Source organism: Macrobrachium nipponense, chromosome 13, assembly GCF_015104395.2.
Source record: "Macrobrachium nipponense isolate FS-2020 chromosome 13, ASM1510439v2, whole genome shotgun sequence".
NCBI lineage: Eukaryota > Metazoa > Arthropoda > Malacostraca > Decapoda > Palaemonidae > Macrobrachium > Macrobrachium nipponense.
In genome coordinates this window covers 27,453-45,429 of record NC_087206.1, presented here as the reverse complement: position 1 = coordinate 45,429, position 17,977 = coordinate 27,453, and the positions used below count along the sequence as shown (strand labels likewise).

The 17,977-nt window shown below is 33.5% G+C and overlaps 2 protein-coding genes across 10 annotated transcripts in view; one reads left to right on the top strand and one right to left on the bottom strand.

Annotated features, from left to right (window-relative positions):
* Nucleotides 1-11,387, top strand: part of LOC135225578 (histone-lysine N-methyltransferase, H3 lysine-79 specific-like) — a 173,194-nt gene extending 161,807 nt beyond the window's left edge. For 6 of the 9 annotated variants that reach the window (XM_064264853.1, XM_064264851.1, XM_064264850.1 and 3 more), the window contains 2 exons: nucleotides 1,429-2,302; nucleotides 2,878-11,387. In XM_064264853.1, the coding sequence (XP_064120923.1) occupies nucleotides 1,429-2,300 (872 nt within the window). In that variant the 3' untranslated portion in view covers nucleotides 2,301-2,302; nucleotides 2,878-11,387. Of the gene's footprint in view, nucleotides 1-1,428; nucleotides 2,303-2,877 lie in introns of those variants that run through there. The other 3 variants (XM_064264856.1, XM_064264854.1, XM_064264855.1) reach the window with 3 other exon arrangements.
* LOC135225579 (DNA-directed RNA polymerases I, II, and III subunit RPABC1) overlaps nucleotides 11,375-17,977 on the bottom strand; it is a 31,318-nt gene continuing 24,715 nt past the window's right edge. Inside the window, exons 3-4 of the mRNA XM_064264857.1 lie at nucleotides 12,897-13,033; nucleotides 11,375-11,607 (exon numbers count right to left, since the gene is read on the bottom strand). Of these exons, the coding sequence (XP_064120927.1) occupies nucleotides 11,460-11,607; nucleotides 12,897-13,033 (285 nt within the window). The 3' untranslated portion in view covers nucleotides 11,375-11,459. The remainder of the gene's footprint in view (nucleotides 11,608-12,896; nucleotides 13,034-17,977) is intronic.

Genomic DNA, 17,977 nt, shown 5'->3' with positions numbered 1-17,977 from the left:
GTAAATCCCACATATTGCATACAGTAAATGCTTGGATTTTTGTGGTTATAACGAGGTTGCCATGAAGTGATTACTTTTAGAACGAAATAAAAATGTCATAAGGTAGATGTACACCGTATATCTTTGTTTATAAGCTTATAGAAAAGTCTGATCTCTTTAAGTCCTAATGAATTGAATGTCAGTTGGTCATTACTAAAAAATTTGCATTTCTTTTTTTTTTTTTTCTTTTTTCTAATGATATCTGGATTTGTATTTCACTCCTTCTGCCAGCCATCATTCACTTTTTTGCCAAACTTGATTTTGCCATTTTCAGAAAACATAGAGGATAACGTGTAATCTGGCACTTTGTGTGTATTGACACCTGCATGATGGATTTTAACCCTGGTTTATGCTGTAACTGGTACAGAGCCATGCATAAAACATTTTTCTCTAGTCAATTACTATTCCTTTTCATGATGAAGCCTTGTATTTTTTCATTTCATTGGTATTATGATGCAGCCCATATTACACGCATATTTTTCATACGTTTGGTATGCTCTAATTACTCGATTAAGCTACTATTTAATGCTAATATAAATTTTCCATTTTTCTTGAGTTTTAGGATTGGGCAACCCCTTTAGTGTCTTAGTATCAGATAGCTCTTGTAGTTTTTGCGTGATGGTAATTTATGGCAATTTACATTAATTTACATCACCTGCATTATTTTTTAAAATGATGACATCCATCTGTACTTGGATTTATTCCACAACACCAAATATGCAAACTTCCTTTGGTATACATTGCATCTAACTTCTTTAACACAAAATCATGTGATAGGTATTTGTCTTTTACTGACATTACAGTACAGCCCCACATAAACAAAAATCTCCTTCAACAGTGTCGCAAAGCAAGACCTGCACTGACTTTTTACTGGTGACAGAATAACAGGTTACTCTCACTTAGGAAATTTCAAGAAATTTGTTTATGTATTGCACTAATTTTTTTTTTTTTTTTTTTTTTTTTTTGAAGACGTGCATCAAAGCATTGTCTCCACTGGCATTTAAACTATGGTACACAAGAATATTTTCAATGCTGGAAATTAGAAAATTTTAGTTGCTGTTCAAATATTAGCAGTTTAAATTAGAGCTAGTACTTATGATTGGCTTAATCTGGCTACGTGGAGGCATTTGGCTAGTGACTTCAGTTGACAAAAATACTACTTCTGTTTTTATTTTTGTTTGTGTGTGTTGTTGAACATATGAAAAACTGAACTATAATCTTGACATGATGGTTACTCTTTAGCTATATTTCTTCTTTGAGTTTTCACTCATGAAAATTTTCAAAATTGAACAGGCACCTGTCATTGAAGCAGATTATGCTAATACTATGATTTCATAATGTAGTGTGATTGGTACCTTTGTAACATTTTTCCTTTCTGTGCATCCTCAGAATTTGAGAGAAGTGATTCACCTCTACAGAAGTGGCAAGATAAAGTCAATAGTGGATTTGATAAACTAGTCGCATTTGCCTCTGAAATAGAAAAGAGAAGAAAGTCTACGGAGGCCACATCTCCTAGACAAGAAGGATTTGCTTCTCCTAGATGTGGTGAGCGTCGTTCTCAACCCTTGTCAGAAACACCCATTTCTTTAGAAAGGGAAACAAACTTTCGTTCTGTACAAGAGGAAGAGGGAATGCGAGGAAGTGATCCCACGGGACCCCCCTACTCCCCTCATTCCCCAACACGACTTTCACCTAGCCCATTACCCCTTGGTCGCCCACCAACGCCACAATCACCCAGGCCTCCGGTACGGACACCACCCATTTCTTCACCTCCCCCCACTCCATCGCCAGACGGTTGCGATGGAGGATCACCAGGTTCTTTTCCCCCTCGAGGGGGAGAGACACCACCTTACCTTCCTCCAGAATTGGAAACAACTCGTTTGGTCTCCTCAGTCCCTTCTTCCCAACATGGGATCTATCACCATCACTTCAAGAAGAAATTTTATCATAAAGAGCGAATGAGCCCCATAGACGTAGATCACTTGAACAATCATAATCACACCCATCATGGCAAGTTCCGTCCTAAAGGAAAAGACTGGCAGTGGAGGAATCAGTCATCACATCATCATAGAAAATCCCCTCCATCGTCGCATCAGTTGGCACCCTACAACAGCAGTGCTCATCATCATCACAATCATCATCGTCACGGTTCTGCTTATCAGTCATCGGTACCAAGACAGCATCATAACCAAATGGTATCTACTGTGCCACCCCAGCGATCACAGGGCCAGCCGCCACAAGGATCCTATTACCATCACTGAAAGTAAGCTTGATATATTTGTTTTCTGAAAATTATGGAGTAGTGTTTGTGGCTGGATTTCATATACATATAGTCGTTTTAAATTAGACAGCTTCTATTCTTATTATTGATCATCCAACATTTTGAAGTTGAAGCTGCTTGTATACAATACCAGCAGCTGAAAGGTGATTAACACATCTCAGTGTAAAATGAGTTGTCTTGAAGTCAACTTCAGTTATGGGAAAATATAATTTTTTAAAACTTACTTGGTCTTATGGATGCTAGGAAAAATATGGTGTAAATTAGAAGCTTATTTTAAGGTGGCTATGTCCTTTATTAATTAAACGTCTCTCCTTACTTATGAAGCATTGAGTTTGGAGTTTGTAATAAATAGCATAAGATCTGTGAGTTTGAAAATCAGGCCCATCCTTGGGGATATTTAAAAAAAATGTGTTGCTTAGCCACCAGCTTATGTAGTAGTGTATACTATTTCAAGGTAAACATATTTTTATATTTTGGTTGCTACCACATATATTTTGTGTACGAAGTGATGTTACTGTAATTTAGATGGGTTAATAATTTTTTCCTTTTTCTTGCAGAACAACTAAGGAGAACAGTTGTGATTAACCCAGTGGGACATATTTAAAAACTGGGGAGACATTGTCATGTACAAGTAAAATTCAAGCATCTGTCAGAGGTCACAGGAAGTTGAATATCATTATTTTCCACAATCACTGGAAGTGCTCCGTTGTGTCCATATGCAACATGTTATAGTAGGTTTATTTAAGCTTTATTTATTTTAAAAACATTCTAATTGAGACAAATGATCATCAGCATTAGGTATATATCATTGTCTTGCAAAATTCAGCTTTGATTTTGAGAGTGAATGTTTGAAAATGTCATGGGAATTTCCTTGTGTATTTATATTGCCGTAGCTCGGAAATAACTCCTCTTGGAATACACTGACGGCGGAGATTCTGTACTTTAGTACATGATACATGACATGTACAGTATTCAGTATGTGTATTCTGAGATATGTGTAACAAGATTTTAGATGCTTCCAGCTTTTTTTGATAAGTATGATTTCATGTGTAGAGTAAAATCTTTCTTAATCAGCTACGGTAATGGAGACAAGGTATAGCTATAGAAATAAACACTGCCTTAGTTTTAACAATATAGTTGTGATTTTTTTTTTTTTTGTTCTTCTGTGAATATCAAGTTTTTAATCCATTTATTTTTGTTAGTGCAGCCAGCAAGGTTTTATAATGAGCCATGCACAGGATTTTAATTGATGGATAATTTTTGTATTACCCTTTCAGGGTAAGTAATCAGTAGTTTGTTTTAGCATCTTATGTTTTTATAAAACTCGAGGTTCTAAAATCTAGAATGTTAATTGTCCCAGTTTCACTAATACAGTTCATTTATCAGGGTACAATTATAATTATTGATTTGTGGAAGTAGTTGTATGACGTATGAAATTATGATAACTGAATAGTTGCCATATTAAAAGTGTATCTTGCTGATTTCAGTATTACTAATACAACAAAACTCTTCTGTGCTTTATCTAGCACATTCTCCAAGAGTTAGTAAAAGGGATCCAAGTTTACTGCCCCAGCTCATTATGTACCAGTATAAGAGAATATACTATATTATGGTGCACAACACTTTTCAAGATCATTTCAACTTGCAGTTTTACTATCACTCAATGTTCCATATGGCTCATTTTCAGTTTCCATGATGTTGAATGATGAAATTGTATTGTGTCTTGAAATGTGTGTTTCTAAAGATCTTAGTTGGTGATGGTGTCTGTGGAAGTCAGTCAATCTTCAGTTTCCTCTCTGATAGTGACGAATATGGTAATGAGTGTTTCTGTGTCGTGTGCACTATTGGGATATGCATAAAGTATCAGCATGTGTTAACCAATTTTTTTTTGGATGTTGTTTTGAATATAGTGTAGGAAGATGAATGGAGTTGATAACCTTTTTATTAGAAGTAGGGTTGAATAGTCATACAGTTAACCCCTAGTATTTGCTGGTTCATTATTTATGGATTTGCGTATTTGCTGCTGTTACAAATATTGTTCCTTCAGGTCTTGAGTCTTTTGAACAGTAGGAAGGAAATAAGCAATGGAGAAGTTTTAAAATTAATTGAAAATCCTTCCCAGGACTCCAATAAAATGATTCAATTTGTGGTTTTTATTTTGTTTTTGCAGTATGACCAAAGACTGCACATTGGAAGGGCATTTTTCATGAATTTTGGTATAGTCCTAGGCTTAAAGTGTATTCCCAGTAGATGCTAGGGTTTGATTGTCATGCTTTTCATTCATTGTTAAAAAAATGAGTTCTTGTTGGCTAATCATTTTATTAGAAAAATGAAAAAGTACCTGACAGGTTTTAGAACAAGTTGTCCTTGGCCTAAACTAGTGTTTAGAGTAGTAACCCATTTGCTGTTTCAGTAGTCTGTCATTAACTCAAACTGTCTGATAACAATGTTTCCAAAAACCTTGCGTGCTGCACCTTCCAGCTTTTTGTGGAATTGAAAACATTATCTTCAAAATTATAGTAGTTAGGTAATCAGTGTGGGGTAAAAATGATGGCCTGTTTACATATAAAGACAAAATAGAGGAATTGTCCACTTAATGTGGTAGAAAAAAAAAATTATTTTTTAAGTTGAATTAATTGGCTTTTCAAATCAATTGACTTTAATGCAATTAGGGGTAGGTTTTTGATGAAATGTAGGCATTCAAGTGTGACTAGAATATTACGTCATTTCTAAGGATGTGACCATTCGGATCAGATCTTCACATTTTGGGTGTATTTCCCTATTTTTATCATAATAAAGTACAGATTTTTTCCTCCCAAGCTGAAATGGGCTCTTTAGAGAACTAGTACATACTAGGAATATAGTTTGGCTCTGCTAACTTTCTTTTTTACCACAGGAAGGCTTGATGAGCCATGGATTAAGAGAGCATGTAAAGAAGAAAATCAATATTGTTAAGACTTCCATAATGTTTTGCTTATGTATTTATCAGTATTATAGCTTCTGGTGTTTAATCTTATTTTGATATCACAGATATATTTATGGAGTAGTCAGCTGAAGAGTTATATTATACCGATTGCACTGTAGTGTTTCATAATGGGTTGAGAAGTGTGCAACGAGTTTAGCACCTGCAAAAGTTACTGATAAGTCGAAGTGTAATGTGATGACATGTATCTTGCAAACAGCAGATGGGTTACATTTTAGGTTTGGATACAGTTTCACTCAGTTGACATAAAGTAATAAATATTTTTAAAATGTTACAAACTGTGTTGAGCTTAAGAGTGAAGTGTGTGTTGCTAACTTGTATATTTCAGTATCTATTTAATTAAATGCACTGTAAATATATGTAGTGTGTATATATTACATTCTTAGATTGAAACATTGTATTTTTCAGAATAATGTAAATATGTCATTTTATGTTATTATCACATCAGCATTTTTTACAGCTTTTTAAAAAGTTCTCGACTTTTTGTGAGTGTCAGTAAATCATAAACTGTATCCAGGTCATCTTTTTGAGTTCCATCAGCGTCATAGGGCTAAATTTGGCTTTACTTTTAAGTTGAAAAGGTAAAGAGAAATAGTAATTATACATATAGTCAAAAGTTGGGCCAAGTATTGAGAAATAATAGTTATTTATGGGCAAAGAGGATATGCTGTATGTATTAGTATTACACTTGGTAGATTGTTCTGAATGTTGACTTAAAAGGAAATTTTCTTGCTGTCACTAGGCGTGTATGTGTGTGTGTGCAAGTTCAAAGCATTCTCATTGATTCTTGTCTTACCTTTCATTGGCATGTGACTACCCTTATCTGTAGAGTACACACAAAAAATTTATTCACTTTTAAATACAGCACAAGCAAAACACTCTTCAGTGAATTAATTGGGCTTTATAATTATGTCAATATTATTAGGCTATGCATTTACATTGCTTTGGCTCTGAAGGAATTTTAAGGCTGTAATGTTTATAGGTAACAATGAAATAATTTTGTGGCATTATTTTGAAGGATAACAGTTGTTTACTTTTATCCCTCCAAGGTTTAAATGAAGTTAAAGCCAACTTTTTCTAGAGCAGATGTTTCTTTCTGTGTTGCTATCTCATTGGAATACTTGGGCAGATGTTTATGAGCTAGTCAGCTCTAAAATGCAACTTGGTAAAGTTCCGTGTCATTAAAATTTATTACTTTCAAATATCATTTTAATCCAAGTTGAGGTAGGGTGGCAGATAATTCAGTTAGTGTAGAGCAGAACAGGGAAGAATGTGCCGATTTCATGTGTTTGCACCTTCAGACTAAAATTACTTGGTATGTAATCATATCAAATAGCAAATTATATGTAACCTAGTTCTCACATTTTCATCACAAAATTGAAAGGGGAAAATAGGTTATTTGTTTTATGTGCATGAAGAATACCAAGCACAAATTATGTATTTCCCTCAACTAACTTGGTAGTTCGTAGGAGGTAAACCGTAAGAATTAACATACCCCACGAAGAATGGATTTCACTTTTCTGTTGATTTTAATCTGCATAGAGAATAACCAATAAATGCCTACATATCACATTCCAGGTATAGTTTGAATTTTTTCATTTTTTTATTTATTTTTTTTTTTTTATGAGAAAGACCTTGCCAATCTTTTTTTATTTGTGCAATTGCTTTTTCTGGAGTGTATAGCAGTCCTCAGCATTCTGGACCCCTTATAGTATGCTCATTCATTTGTTTTTTTGTTGGCTATCAATAAACATTAGGTCTTGAATTTATAGTTCTCATCAAACAGTTGAATTTATAGAAGTAAAAACACTATACTTGTTTTCAAAGTGAGTACGTGCCCAGTACCCTGACATTTTAGTTTTCCAAAGCAAATACAATAAACTGATAAATAGAAATTTTATTTTAAAAGTAATTTGATCAAACTGTTTTTAATAGAATATATATTTAAGATTCAATGAATTCTAAAAATAAATAACAGTTTATAAACAATGTTGTGCATTGGCTCATTAACACAACCTTATCCAGGATATTGGTGTGCTCAAACATATTTATTTTTACCTAATATCTTAGTTTTTGTATGATAATGGGTACTAATGTCTTGAGGGTGATTATTTATGATGAGGCTTATCAAAATGTGAGTTGACTGTTTCTTTCTTTCTGTTCACTGTTTTTCTTACATAACTCTCCGATTCCCACTTACCAGTAATGACTAAAAACTTGCTCTTGGAAAGATGTTCTTCAGACAGGATGTATGATGAAGATTCTTGTGTTGGTAGAGCCCTATGTTGATAGGGCATAGTAACCCTAATTTATGTTATTGTACACTAATTCAACAAATTTTGTTTATTTTAAACAAGGCTGCATTAGTGTGGTGACCATGGCGAGAATTGTGATATCCATGCGTGTGTGAAGGGTTTTATCTATTGTTTGTAGCTGTAGGTAACTGATGCAATCTTATGCAAATATTTCAAGAATTTTGACATCTTCTTGTGTTTCTAATAGGGATAGAAGTGCTCTTATTGGAGAAATAAAAATATATGTAATTATCCATTAATCTTTTAGTTAAAAAAAAAAAAAGAGAAAATCTTATAGCATAACTTTTGAAACAGCTCTTAAACCACTTGTGTGTGCCAAATAATGCTGTACTTGTTTAATAAACTAGTACAATATTCAGTGAGAAACACAGTTCAACAATACTAACCCCTTTTAAAAAAAAAAAAAAAGCTAAGGTAAGAAATGTTACCAAGGCTAGATTTTTGGCTATTAGTATGATTATTAATATTACTAGACTATCAGTGGATTACTTGCTAAACTGCCATTTAAATATTTTTTTTTATACCGTTAATATAATATTGCATACTTTATTTTTTATCAGAGTGACACTGGTATCAGTCAGTTTTAGGGCATTGATTTCCAAGCTGATTTTCATAGTTTTTCTGAATATCGAGATGCTTTTCATTGCTAAAGTGAAAGGGTATTCTTAATTTTGTCTGAACATTTGTTTTGGTGAATTATGTGGGGCATCACTGGATAATAAAGGAAGTTCTTTGTGAAAAATCATTTTTGAATTTGTACAAACTGGATATGTAAGATATTTCAAAAACTTTTCGGAATCTAATAGTTCAGTACAAATGAAAACATATTCAGGTTTTTAGTCTAATCCCTGGCAACAGCTAGATGTCTGCACACAGCAATGAATTGCAGATATCTAAGCTCCCTGGGATTGTTCTGTTGTGAGCTGTAGAGTCTGTACATAGTTCTGCATTGTAAACTTTAAGGGTCACCTGCAGTACAGCTGTAGACGTAATCACCCACCTATTTCCTTGAATGAATTCATTGAATAATTGATTGCTTCAGCTCTTGCCACATTTTGTGTTGTATCATTGTTAGCACTTGGTTAATGAGACTATAATTTCTAAAGAATTTTTTATGGGTAGTGAGACCTAGTTTATGTAAAAAAATATTCATGTTCTTGAAGATGGCCAGGAATAACCATTACATGAAATTCTTAAGGAAATAATGCAAATTTCAGTTCTTTAATATTGTTACAATTGGTGTAAAAAAAATTACAGTTTTTAAGAAACCTGCCTGGTAACTGTAAGAGTTAATTCTTATCAGTTTGCAGCATATTTGATAGATCACATGTTTTATGGTTTTACATCATCTAAATCTTGTAGAGTGACATTGGAGTGAATATTCATTAGTAGTTATTATTACAGGAATTTTGTTTGATTTTTTAGGTAGCATGAGATTTCTTTATAGTATCTGGTTTGTTTTGGGCAGTTATATTATTTTGTACAAGAAATATAATCTGAATGAGGATAAGTAAGTGAAAATATAATCTGAATGAGGATTAGTAAGTTAAGTTCTTTTTGGGCAGGAGGGAGAATGAAAAGTTGTCAAAATAAAAAGCTTTATGGCCATTAGCTTTGTCTACCTTTGTTTTGCTGTGTTTTGACATAACTTTAAAAAAATGGGGAAGATTAAAAACTATTAATGACTCTACAAACAATTGGGTATCTTATTGTTATTCCAGTGGTGTTACTTTTACTTTTTAACAATCATGATTTTGTTATTTTAAAGAGGAAGATGTTATTTAATATTGCAATTAGAATGTACAAAAAAATATATATATTTCAGTTGGTATTCTTCATAACTTGATCCCATTACAGTTACAGGCTTTATTAAAATGTTACAGTTTACCCAGTTATTTAAGATGTGCTCATCATAGTTCATTCTATAGTTTTGTTTGTGATATACAAGAATTATTTACTTTGTTGAAAATGTTACGTATATGCGCCCTACGTATGATTTGTTAGAAATGTATTGTAGTTTTTAAGTAGTCATGCAGCCAGTGATCCTTTAGTGTATATCTTAGATATATATAGCAAATATATATATAGATATATATATACTGTATATTTCTGCTTCAAGGCTAATTGCATTTTGATTGTTGGGTTTACATCTACTGTCACCTTTCAAACTGCAGCTCCCTTCAAGCAGAACATCATTATTGAGATGAAGAGTGTAGTGGTGTACATTGTGAAGTAGTAAAGTGCAACTTGCCCTACTGACAAAAAGACAAGGTGGTCATCACTGGATGCAACCTTTTTTTGATATACTGTAAAAACATGACTGATTTTTATACCTCTTTTCACTGCCATTCATAAGAGCTCCATGCCTTGAATGCCTTTCTGTCATCTGCAGCAGCATTTTTAAATTTTTTGAATTTAAGCATCCTTCTTTCACGGATGGGAAATGTGAATAAACTGCCAAGTGATACCTCTTGCAAAAGAAGGTTGCATGTGTATATTGTCTCAGAGATATTGTAAATATGGCTTATTAAGCTGAAAGCAACTGATAGAAAGGCATAACAGGCAATCTGTAAATAGTGTAAGATATTAAAAAGCGATTTTTGTTGTGTTGCTGGTCACAATCACTGATCTCAATGTGTGTTCTAATGCCCCTGCTACTGCCAGTTATTCCTCATGGGTTTTATCAAGTCACAGTAAATTATGTGCGTATGTGTACTGTTAAAATAGATGGCCAGTTTGAGTTTGTTAAAACACACACTGGCATGGGCTGTGTACATTTGTAATCAGATTGGTAATTTAGGGTTTTACTATTTTTGTTCAATGGAGAGATTTAGAAATAGTTAAAATTTCCTATTCAGTTGATGTTCATCCCTACAAAAATTAACTTATTGGTTATACAACAGAACTAAATTTAAGTAGCCAAATTACAGAAAAGGAACCCAATTCTAAATTAAAAACTTAGTTCAGGTAACTGTGGTCTTCCTTTTTCACATAAAGACAAAACTTGAAATCTTGATTTTGTGTGAAGCTGGTGTTTTGATTATGATGGTAATGTAGGGATGAACAGTGATATATGTTATATCCTAAGAATCAAATATTGTAATTATATGTGATCCATCCATTTTTGTAAGTCACTTCTCTAGTTCCAAAGAAAATTATTTGAAATGAGGACTTAAAGTTCTGTGTGCTCGAAAAAAGAAATAGCAGGAACTTGCAAATATATAAATACCTTGTATATCGATATACATTCAGGTCATAAATCTGTGAAGGAAAACATTTAATGCATTGGAAAACCACACTAAGAAGCTAGTTTTGTTTCTTACCATCCTGTGGTAGAGTAGGATTTCAAAACATGGATTTCTGAAGGTTTCAACGTTTTACTGAAAATTTATAAATCCCTTAGTTTCTGAATTGGATTAACTAAGCACAAGTCCATCTTTTGATCTGCTACACTAGTTTGTCCATATGTGGTTTAATCACTTGTGGGATCATGACTGTAAGTACAAAAATTTTGCCCTACCTGTACTTAATGTAAAATTTCATTTTGCAGTGTATTACAGATAGCATTCAAGATATTCCATGAAGAGCTTATTGGGATGGAAAAATTTATATTAGGGGTTAACTATTGAAAATAAACTATTCACTTACCAGACTTGGCAGTCAGGGAATAGCTTGCATGCTATCAGGAATATACATTCTTTGGTTCTTATCCATGTCTTGTAAAATTGTATCCATTGTTCAGAATAAAATTCTCAATTGTTTTTATAAAGGCTTTATTTGGATATCCTACACAATGTTAAAAAAAAATACTGGCTACACCACTTGTTAAAAAAAATACTGGCTACACCACTAATCTGTAAGAAATATAACGACCTGCTGTTTCTGATGGGCGAATGATCTTGACTACCTGTCCACGTTTCAAGCCAAAATATCGTGCTACTGGATCACCTGCCTGAATTCTCATGAGCTGGTTGTCCTTTAACTTATATCTGCATAAAAGGAAAACACTCGTGGTAATAGGACTAAATAATCGTAATAAATGCATTTGATATTTAGTTTAATATTAAATTAACATCCAATAGTTAAAAGCCTATGTATAAGCCATCGTACAACGCACTCATTACATTACAGTGCCGCTACTGATCAAGGTCAAAAGAGTGCAATTTACTGCATTCACCAGACAATAGTATTTTACTTAATTCTGGTAGCTCGTCTCCAGCTGGTAACTAAGACTTCCTGCATCACTTCATCTAGGCAGGATTCAGCAAAAATTGCAGTATAGACAGGCAGCAGTTACATTTGTTTTTCATAGTTATTTACTCAAATTCTACAAGTAAGGAGGCAATGCTGCTCAACCTAACCCTTCAATTTTGCGTGAAGATTCAAATGTAAGGAAACCTCAACAAAGTTGGCAGAGGAAAACAAAAACAAATTAGATGAAACCTTGATTATTTACCTCAAGCAACCGCATAAATCCAACATTTGTAAATAGATTTGAGTTTTGAAAAAGATTTTTTGTACACCTGCATAGTTACTCATGAAGGGAGATTTACATGTACAGGCAGTGCCCGGGTTACGACGGGTTCGGCTTACGACGTTGAGAGGTTAAGGTGCTTTTCAATTATATTCATCAGAAATTATTTCCAGGTTTACGACGCCTGCAACACTGATCTAGCACAAGAAATATGACACAAAAAATGCAAAATAATCAATTTTTGAAGTATTTTGATGTAAAATGCAATAAGAATGCAGTTTACATAGTTTTTAATGCGCCCAAAGCATTAAAAGTAAGGTTTTCTTAGGATTTTTGACGGTGTTTCGGCTTACAACACGTCTCAAGAATGGAACCCGTCGTAACCCGGGGACTGCCTGTCGTAGTTAATCTGATACCCCACCCATGAAAGTGGGTGACTGTAAACTCAGTGCCCAAGAATACCCCATTTGGGCGATACAGATGGGCAACCCACCAACAATTTCAAGAAGCATGAATCTTGGACAACAAAAAATTCATGAATGGTAGGCGTCCCATGTTAACATTACATCTTCAGCGGAAAAAAAAAAATTGTTCATTCTCATGATCTGCTTTATGCACTTTCTCAGACTGACTCACTATTCTATTATGCTTAACAAAAGAACTGAATTAACCTCGGAAATAAAGACAAGTTGAACTGATCTCAGAAATTATGATAAATAATTTGAATTAACCACAAAAATTAAGAACTTCAATGAACATGAGATTGAACTGTAAAATGTGTGAATTATCATCTTTTACACTCACCTTTGAAGTAACTCTGTTTTTTCTTCGGCTGTCATAACCACGTGTTCAGGGACAAGTTCATGCTCGGTGATGTTAATCAGTAACTCAGATTCCAAAAACTGTTCCAGGATATATTTTGGGGCCATGTCTACTAAAGCCTGCAAGGCAAGAAGAAATATTTACATGGAAAATCCCTAAGAAGCTTTTTAGTATCACTGTTTTATTAACCTGCCAAGATCACTGGTATGAAAGATTCGTACACAAATAACCACGTCAGATGGCGCTTGCCCACTTAGAAAACTTAAATTTTTATGCAGTGCATAAATTGCTAAACTACTTTGAATGTGCTGCAAAAGAGCCTTGGTTATGATTGTATGAAACACTAAACTTGTATTGAAGTTTATGCAATTAAATGTTCCAAAAGGTCCACAGTAATATATAAACTTTAACATTTTGTGCAAAACTTTAGAATACCTTTCCAACCCTTCTCTGAGTTCAAAAGCTATTTTAAAGTTTTTTTTTTTTTATAAAGTTTTACAAAAAATTTTAAAGTTTATATTATTGTGGACCTTTTGGTACAGTTTATGAACTCTCATGATTGAGAGTTTTTCCCAACAATCAATTACCAATACTGTAACTGCTTACAAATAAAAACCCAAAGAAAATGTATTTAAATCTATTATAAAAAAAAATTATTAGCGAGACTGCATCCTTTGTCACCTATAGAATGGAGCTCTGAAGAAAATATACCCAACACTGAACCTCTTCATACTAAACCTATAATTTTATGTAGTTTTTACTTTCATGCCCATGACTTCTCTAGCAGACATGTCTACTTAAAGAACAATATCACCTATGACATGAAGAGCATTGTAAATGTAGGAGCTTATCAAAGAATGATATTAAGAGCTGCAAGCCTATCCCTCCACCCTCATCAACACACCGAGGCATTATGAATACGCAGCATTGAATCTCTACAACCACTCTAGCACATACAATAGGGAGTAAACACATTCACAATCATAAGCAAAATCCATAAACAATAACAGAGCTAATGATCTCGACTAATTTTAAATGTGACAGGAAAATATATGTCAAATAAATCCCTGGAGAAATTAATGCAAAGAACTGAAAAGAGACAACTGAAGGTAAAACCTGTTACTGGGAGAGCAACCAGAAACACAACCATGTAATTTTTGACAACCTTACTAAGAATTACTACCGAAGGTTTCCTGTTATACAGCTACAGCAAAAAGGTAAACCCAGAATGGGAAGTTACACAAGCAACTCCCAAATAGCAAAAGGAATATCAGAAAAATAACATAATATATGAAAATTAATTTGTATATTTTTCTTAGGATAACAACTACAACTTTCATAAATGAGGTTTCTTGTGCAAGGTGCAGTTCAGCTGTTTCTGACTGAATGCAAGAAACAAAATCCGATTGGGTGGGCCACGGGAGTAATGCCACGAATGTAATTAGGCAAAAATACTAAATAAAAAATTTGATTGAAATCGACAAATCAGTGTAAACCACTATCAGTATGAAGAATAAGTACAGTATAAAAACAAAGCACTTCAATGAATGAAAATTATCTCGACAGGTAACACCTCTTCATCCTGATTTATGAGGCTTTTTGTGGTCCACAGTCCTCACCTTGGGAAAAAATCTAATTGTAGGCCCATGGTTGCAGATTCTTTTAACAGGTACTTAGCTATAACTGGGTAACTTTCCCTTTTAAAGTCCCCAGGCTTATAGCATTTTGCTTTTCCAGGAAGGGTTCCAACTTAGCAAATAATAATATAAATGTGCAGGTCCCTGAGGACACTTCCTAACAGAAAGGAGGTACAGTGGTACCTCGTTTGTCGAACGTGTCACATGTCAAACTTTCAGTTTTTCAAACAAAATTTTAGAGAAAATTTTGTATCATTTGTCGAACAAACGCTCGTACTTCGAACTGGCTGATTATCTAATTTATACTTGTATTCGACGGCCTACTGGGTCTTACAAGTTAAACTGTATTGACCTATAGCAATCCTGCCTTTACTGTTTTTTTTTATTGTTCTAAATACTCTTAAGCTATTAGATAATTAAATTAATAGTCGGATGAAGGTTCTTCATTCTTCGATGTTAAGAATAATCATAAGAGAGATCATTAGAATATTTTTGCCAAATGACATTGATATTATAGAAAACCTACCCTGCTTTCTTTTTTCCTGTTATTTAATACTATTATCTGTTTCCAAAGTTAAATACATAATAGTCAGAATAAAAACTATATTCTAATATACTAAATAATCATGAGTGAGTTCTAAAGGACATTCTAAACAATAATATAAATATATTCCTAAATTATACACATTTAACAGATCTCCATAAAATCACATTTTGCACATATATAGTTATGTTGCTAACTTTTTCAATCTATTCACCGCTTTTCTGGAACTACTAATGTGTCTGTTCAAATCTCGAATTCTTAAAACTGTACGGCATGAACAAAATATTTTGACTTCTAAAGTTATTTGGATGTGACTGCTACTAATTATATCGGCTAATTTAATTATCGCTCCTTTTAAGGCTGTTAAAACATTTTCCCCCCTGGTTAGAATCAAACATCTTATCTATACATTTCAAATGATCAAGAAACACTAGGTTTCATTAGTTTACCCTCACTAAAGCTTATGACACCAATCTTTGTGTCATCTTTCTTTGTTACTTTTGCTCATGAATGTTCCAGTTGTGGAAACTTGCTAGCAATAAACCCGCCAACATATCGCAAACCCTATTCTTCTTCTATGGCGTCTTCCCATGTTTGTTCTTCATCTTCCTGGTCTTTGAAGTTGTCACTTTGATCATCCTTATTACATTCTGGTAAGCAAAATAAAACTGCTGATAAACTGGGTTCTTTCTAAAGGGAATTTCCTTCGTCTTCGAATGATGTGTCTTGCTTGTCAGGGACATGGAAAAATGAGGCGGATGTTACATTTTCACTGTTGCAGTTTTAAACGTTGCTCTTTGAGCTTACAAGTGTGCTGTCTTTCCTTAAAAGGTGGGCTCTAAGACAATGTTTAAATGCCACTGGTGATGGGTGCTGATCGTACGCTCCCATTTAACTTTTGCAACCAAAAAAGTGCCCCAACCCAACCTGATTTAGTCTGTAATTTAGAGTATACGTCATGCCAAATTGTTATTTTGCCATTTTCAGCAAGTTAGACAAAGGATGGAGCACACAATTTTCATCACTTTCATTTCTCTAGCGGTTCTATTCATGTCTTGAAAGATTTTGTTTTGCATTTACAGGTTTAGTCACTTAAGCATTTTTTGATGATTTTCTATCTGTTGGCAGTCGAGAATAAAACGGATCAAACTATCTATCAACAAGCCGAATGAAATGGCTTGTAATTTTCCAGCCCTTCTCTTCAAATATTCTTGGTTGTCGAAGTGATCAAAAGATTTATAAGTACTTTTGGACAGCAGTTGCATGGCAAGTTTAACTTTCATTCGTTGCATACCTATAATAACATTGATATGTTTTTCAGAAAGCTTATAAGCTGTCCGAAGATCACTTCATTCCTCTTTATTAGCTCACAAACGTGAATGGTCGAGATATTGGATGCCAATGCTCATGTTTTCTAATCACTACGGTAGACAATGTGTTAATGATATTAATGATATAAGAATAATAGTTTACATTACCAATGAATTAAGTTTTAAATAAACAGAAAAATCGTATAGTAACAGAGTAATAAAAATAGCAATGGTGGAAATCATATTCAGTCTTTACTAACCATAATCTTCAACCTTTGTTCCATTCAGGTGTGGCTGCTGCAGGCGTTTGCTGGGATCATACTTTTGTTCATGGTATATCATTATTTAGTGTCAATTTCACACCCTCACCGATATTGCTGTGTCTTCGTAGATGGCAACACAGCGATATTAGTGAGGGTGTGAAAAAGGTTATTGAAGTCAAACTAACTGTTTCAAATATCTCGTTCGATATTTAAAATTTCCCTCCACATGTGACCTATCAAAACATCAAGAAGAAATCATCAATTGTATTTTCATTTTTATGAAAGTAAACTCCACAATGATCATTCGCAGAATAGTGAGGTTCATATGAGTTCATGATAACTATGGTGGTAGTTCGAGAATTCATCGGTTGCTAAAGACCCACTTGACAATGGAATTACCCTGCGTAATGCAATTAAGTGCTTTGTAAGGTATTTCACTTTTAATACTAAATATTTATATGAATACAATTAGCAATTTGACCTTGCAACCAGATGCACCTTAAATGGGTAGATACTTAGAAATAAGAGCTGGATTGAATTGCTTTTGCTTTCAGTATTCATCAGGTTTTGATTTCATTTCTTTACATTAAACTTGAATGGCTAAATTTCTCCCCTCATTTGAGGTGGTCCTTGGTCATAATCACTGCTAAAATGTAAAACACCCAAGCTTTTTGTAATTATATAATTATGAGTTTTCTTTATTAAAATCAGCTGGTTTCATAAATGAATTTATAGCACCTATATAAAAACTATGTAGTAATACACAATTGTCATGTTCGGTGTTTTTCACAACCATAATTTTGTACGTATTAGCCTTTGTTATAGGACTCAAGACATACAGATTGATTGAAGCTATACGTTTTTTTTTTTTTGTCAAATTTCCATTCTCATAAAAGTCCTTACATTGAAAAATGAAACCCACAAAATTACTAAGTATAAATTCTTGGGCTGAGAACTGAAAGGGCCGATGTAAAAAAATGTTCGATTGTAATTAAGACCGTCACTAAACTAGAAATTTATATCTGTTTCAGTGCTATAATGGCCAATGTTATAAGTTAAGCAATCACCCAAAAAACAAAGCTTTCATTTGCTGTACTTAACTGAATTTTAATAAAGGAAGCAATATTTTAAATGCATTTTTCCGAAAACATGGTTTTATGACATTGGTCCTTCTACTTCTCAGCCCTAGAATTGTTTATTGTGAGTATTAATATAGTGTTTTACTAAAACTTAAGAACTTCAAGGCCTAATTGTGGCCCATTCTCAAGGAATATGGATAACACCTTACTAGAGATAAAATTTAAAGTTT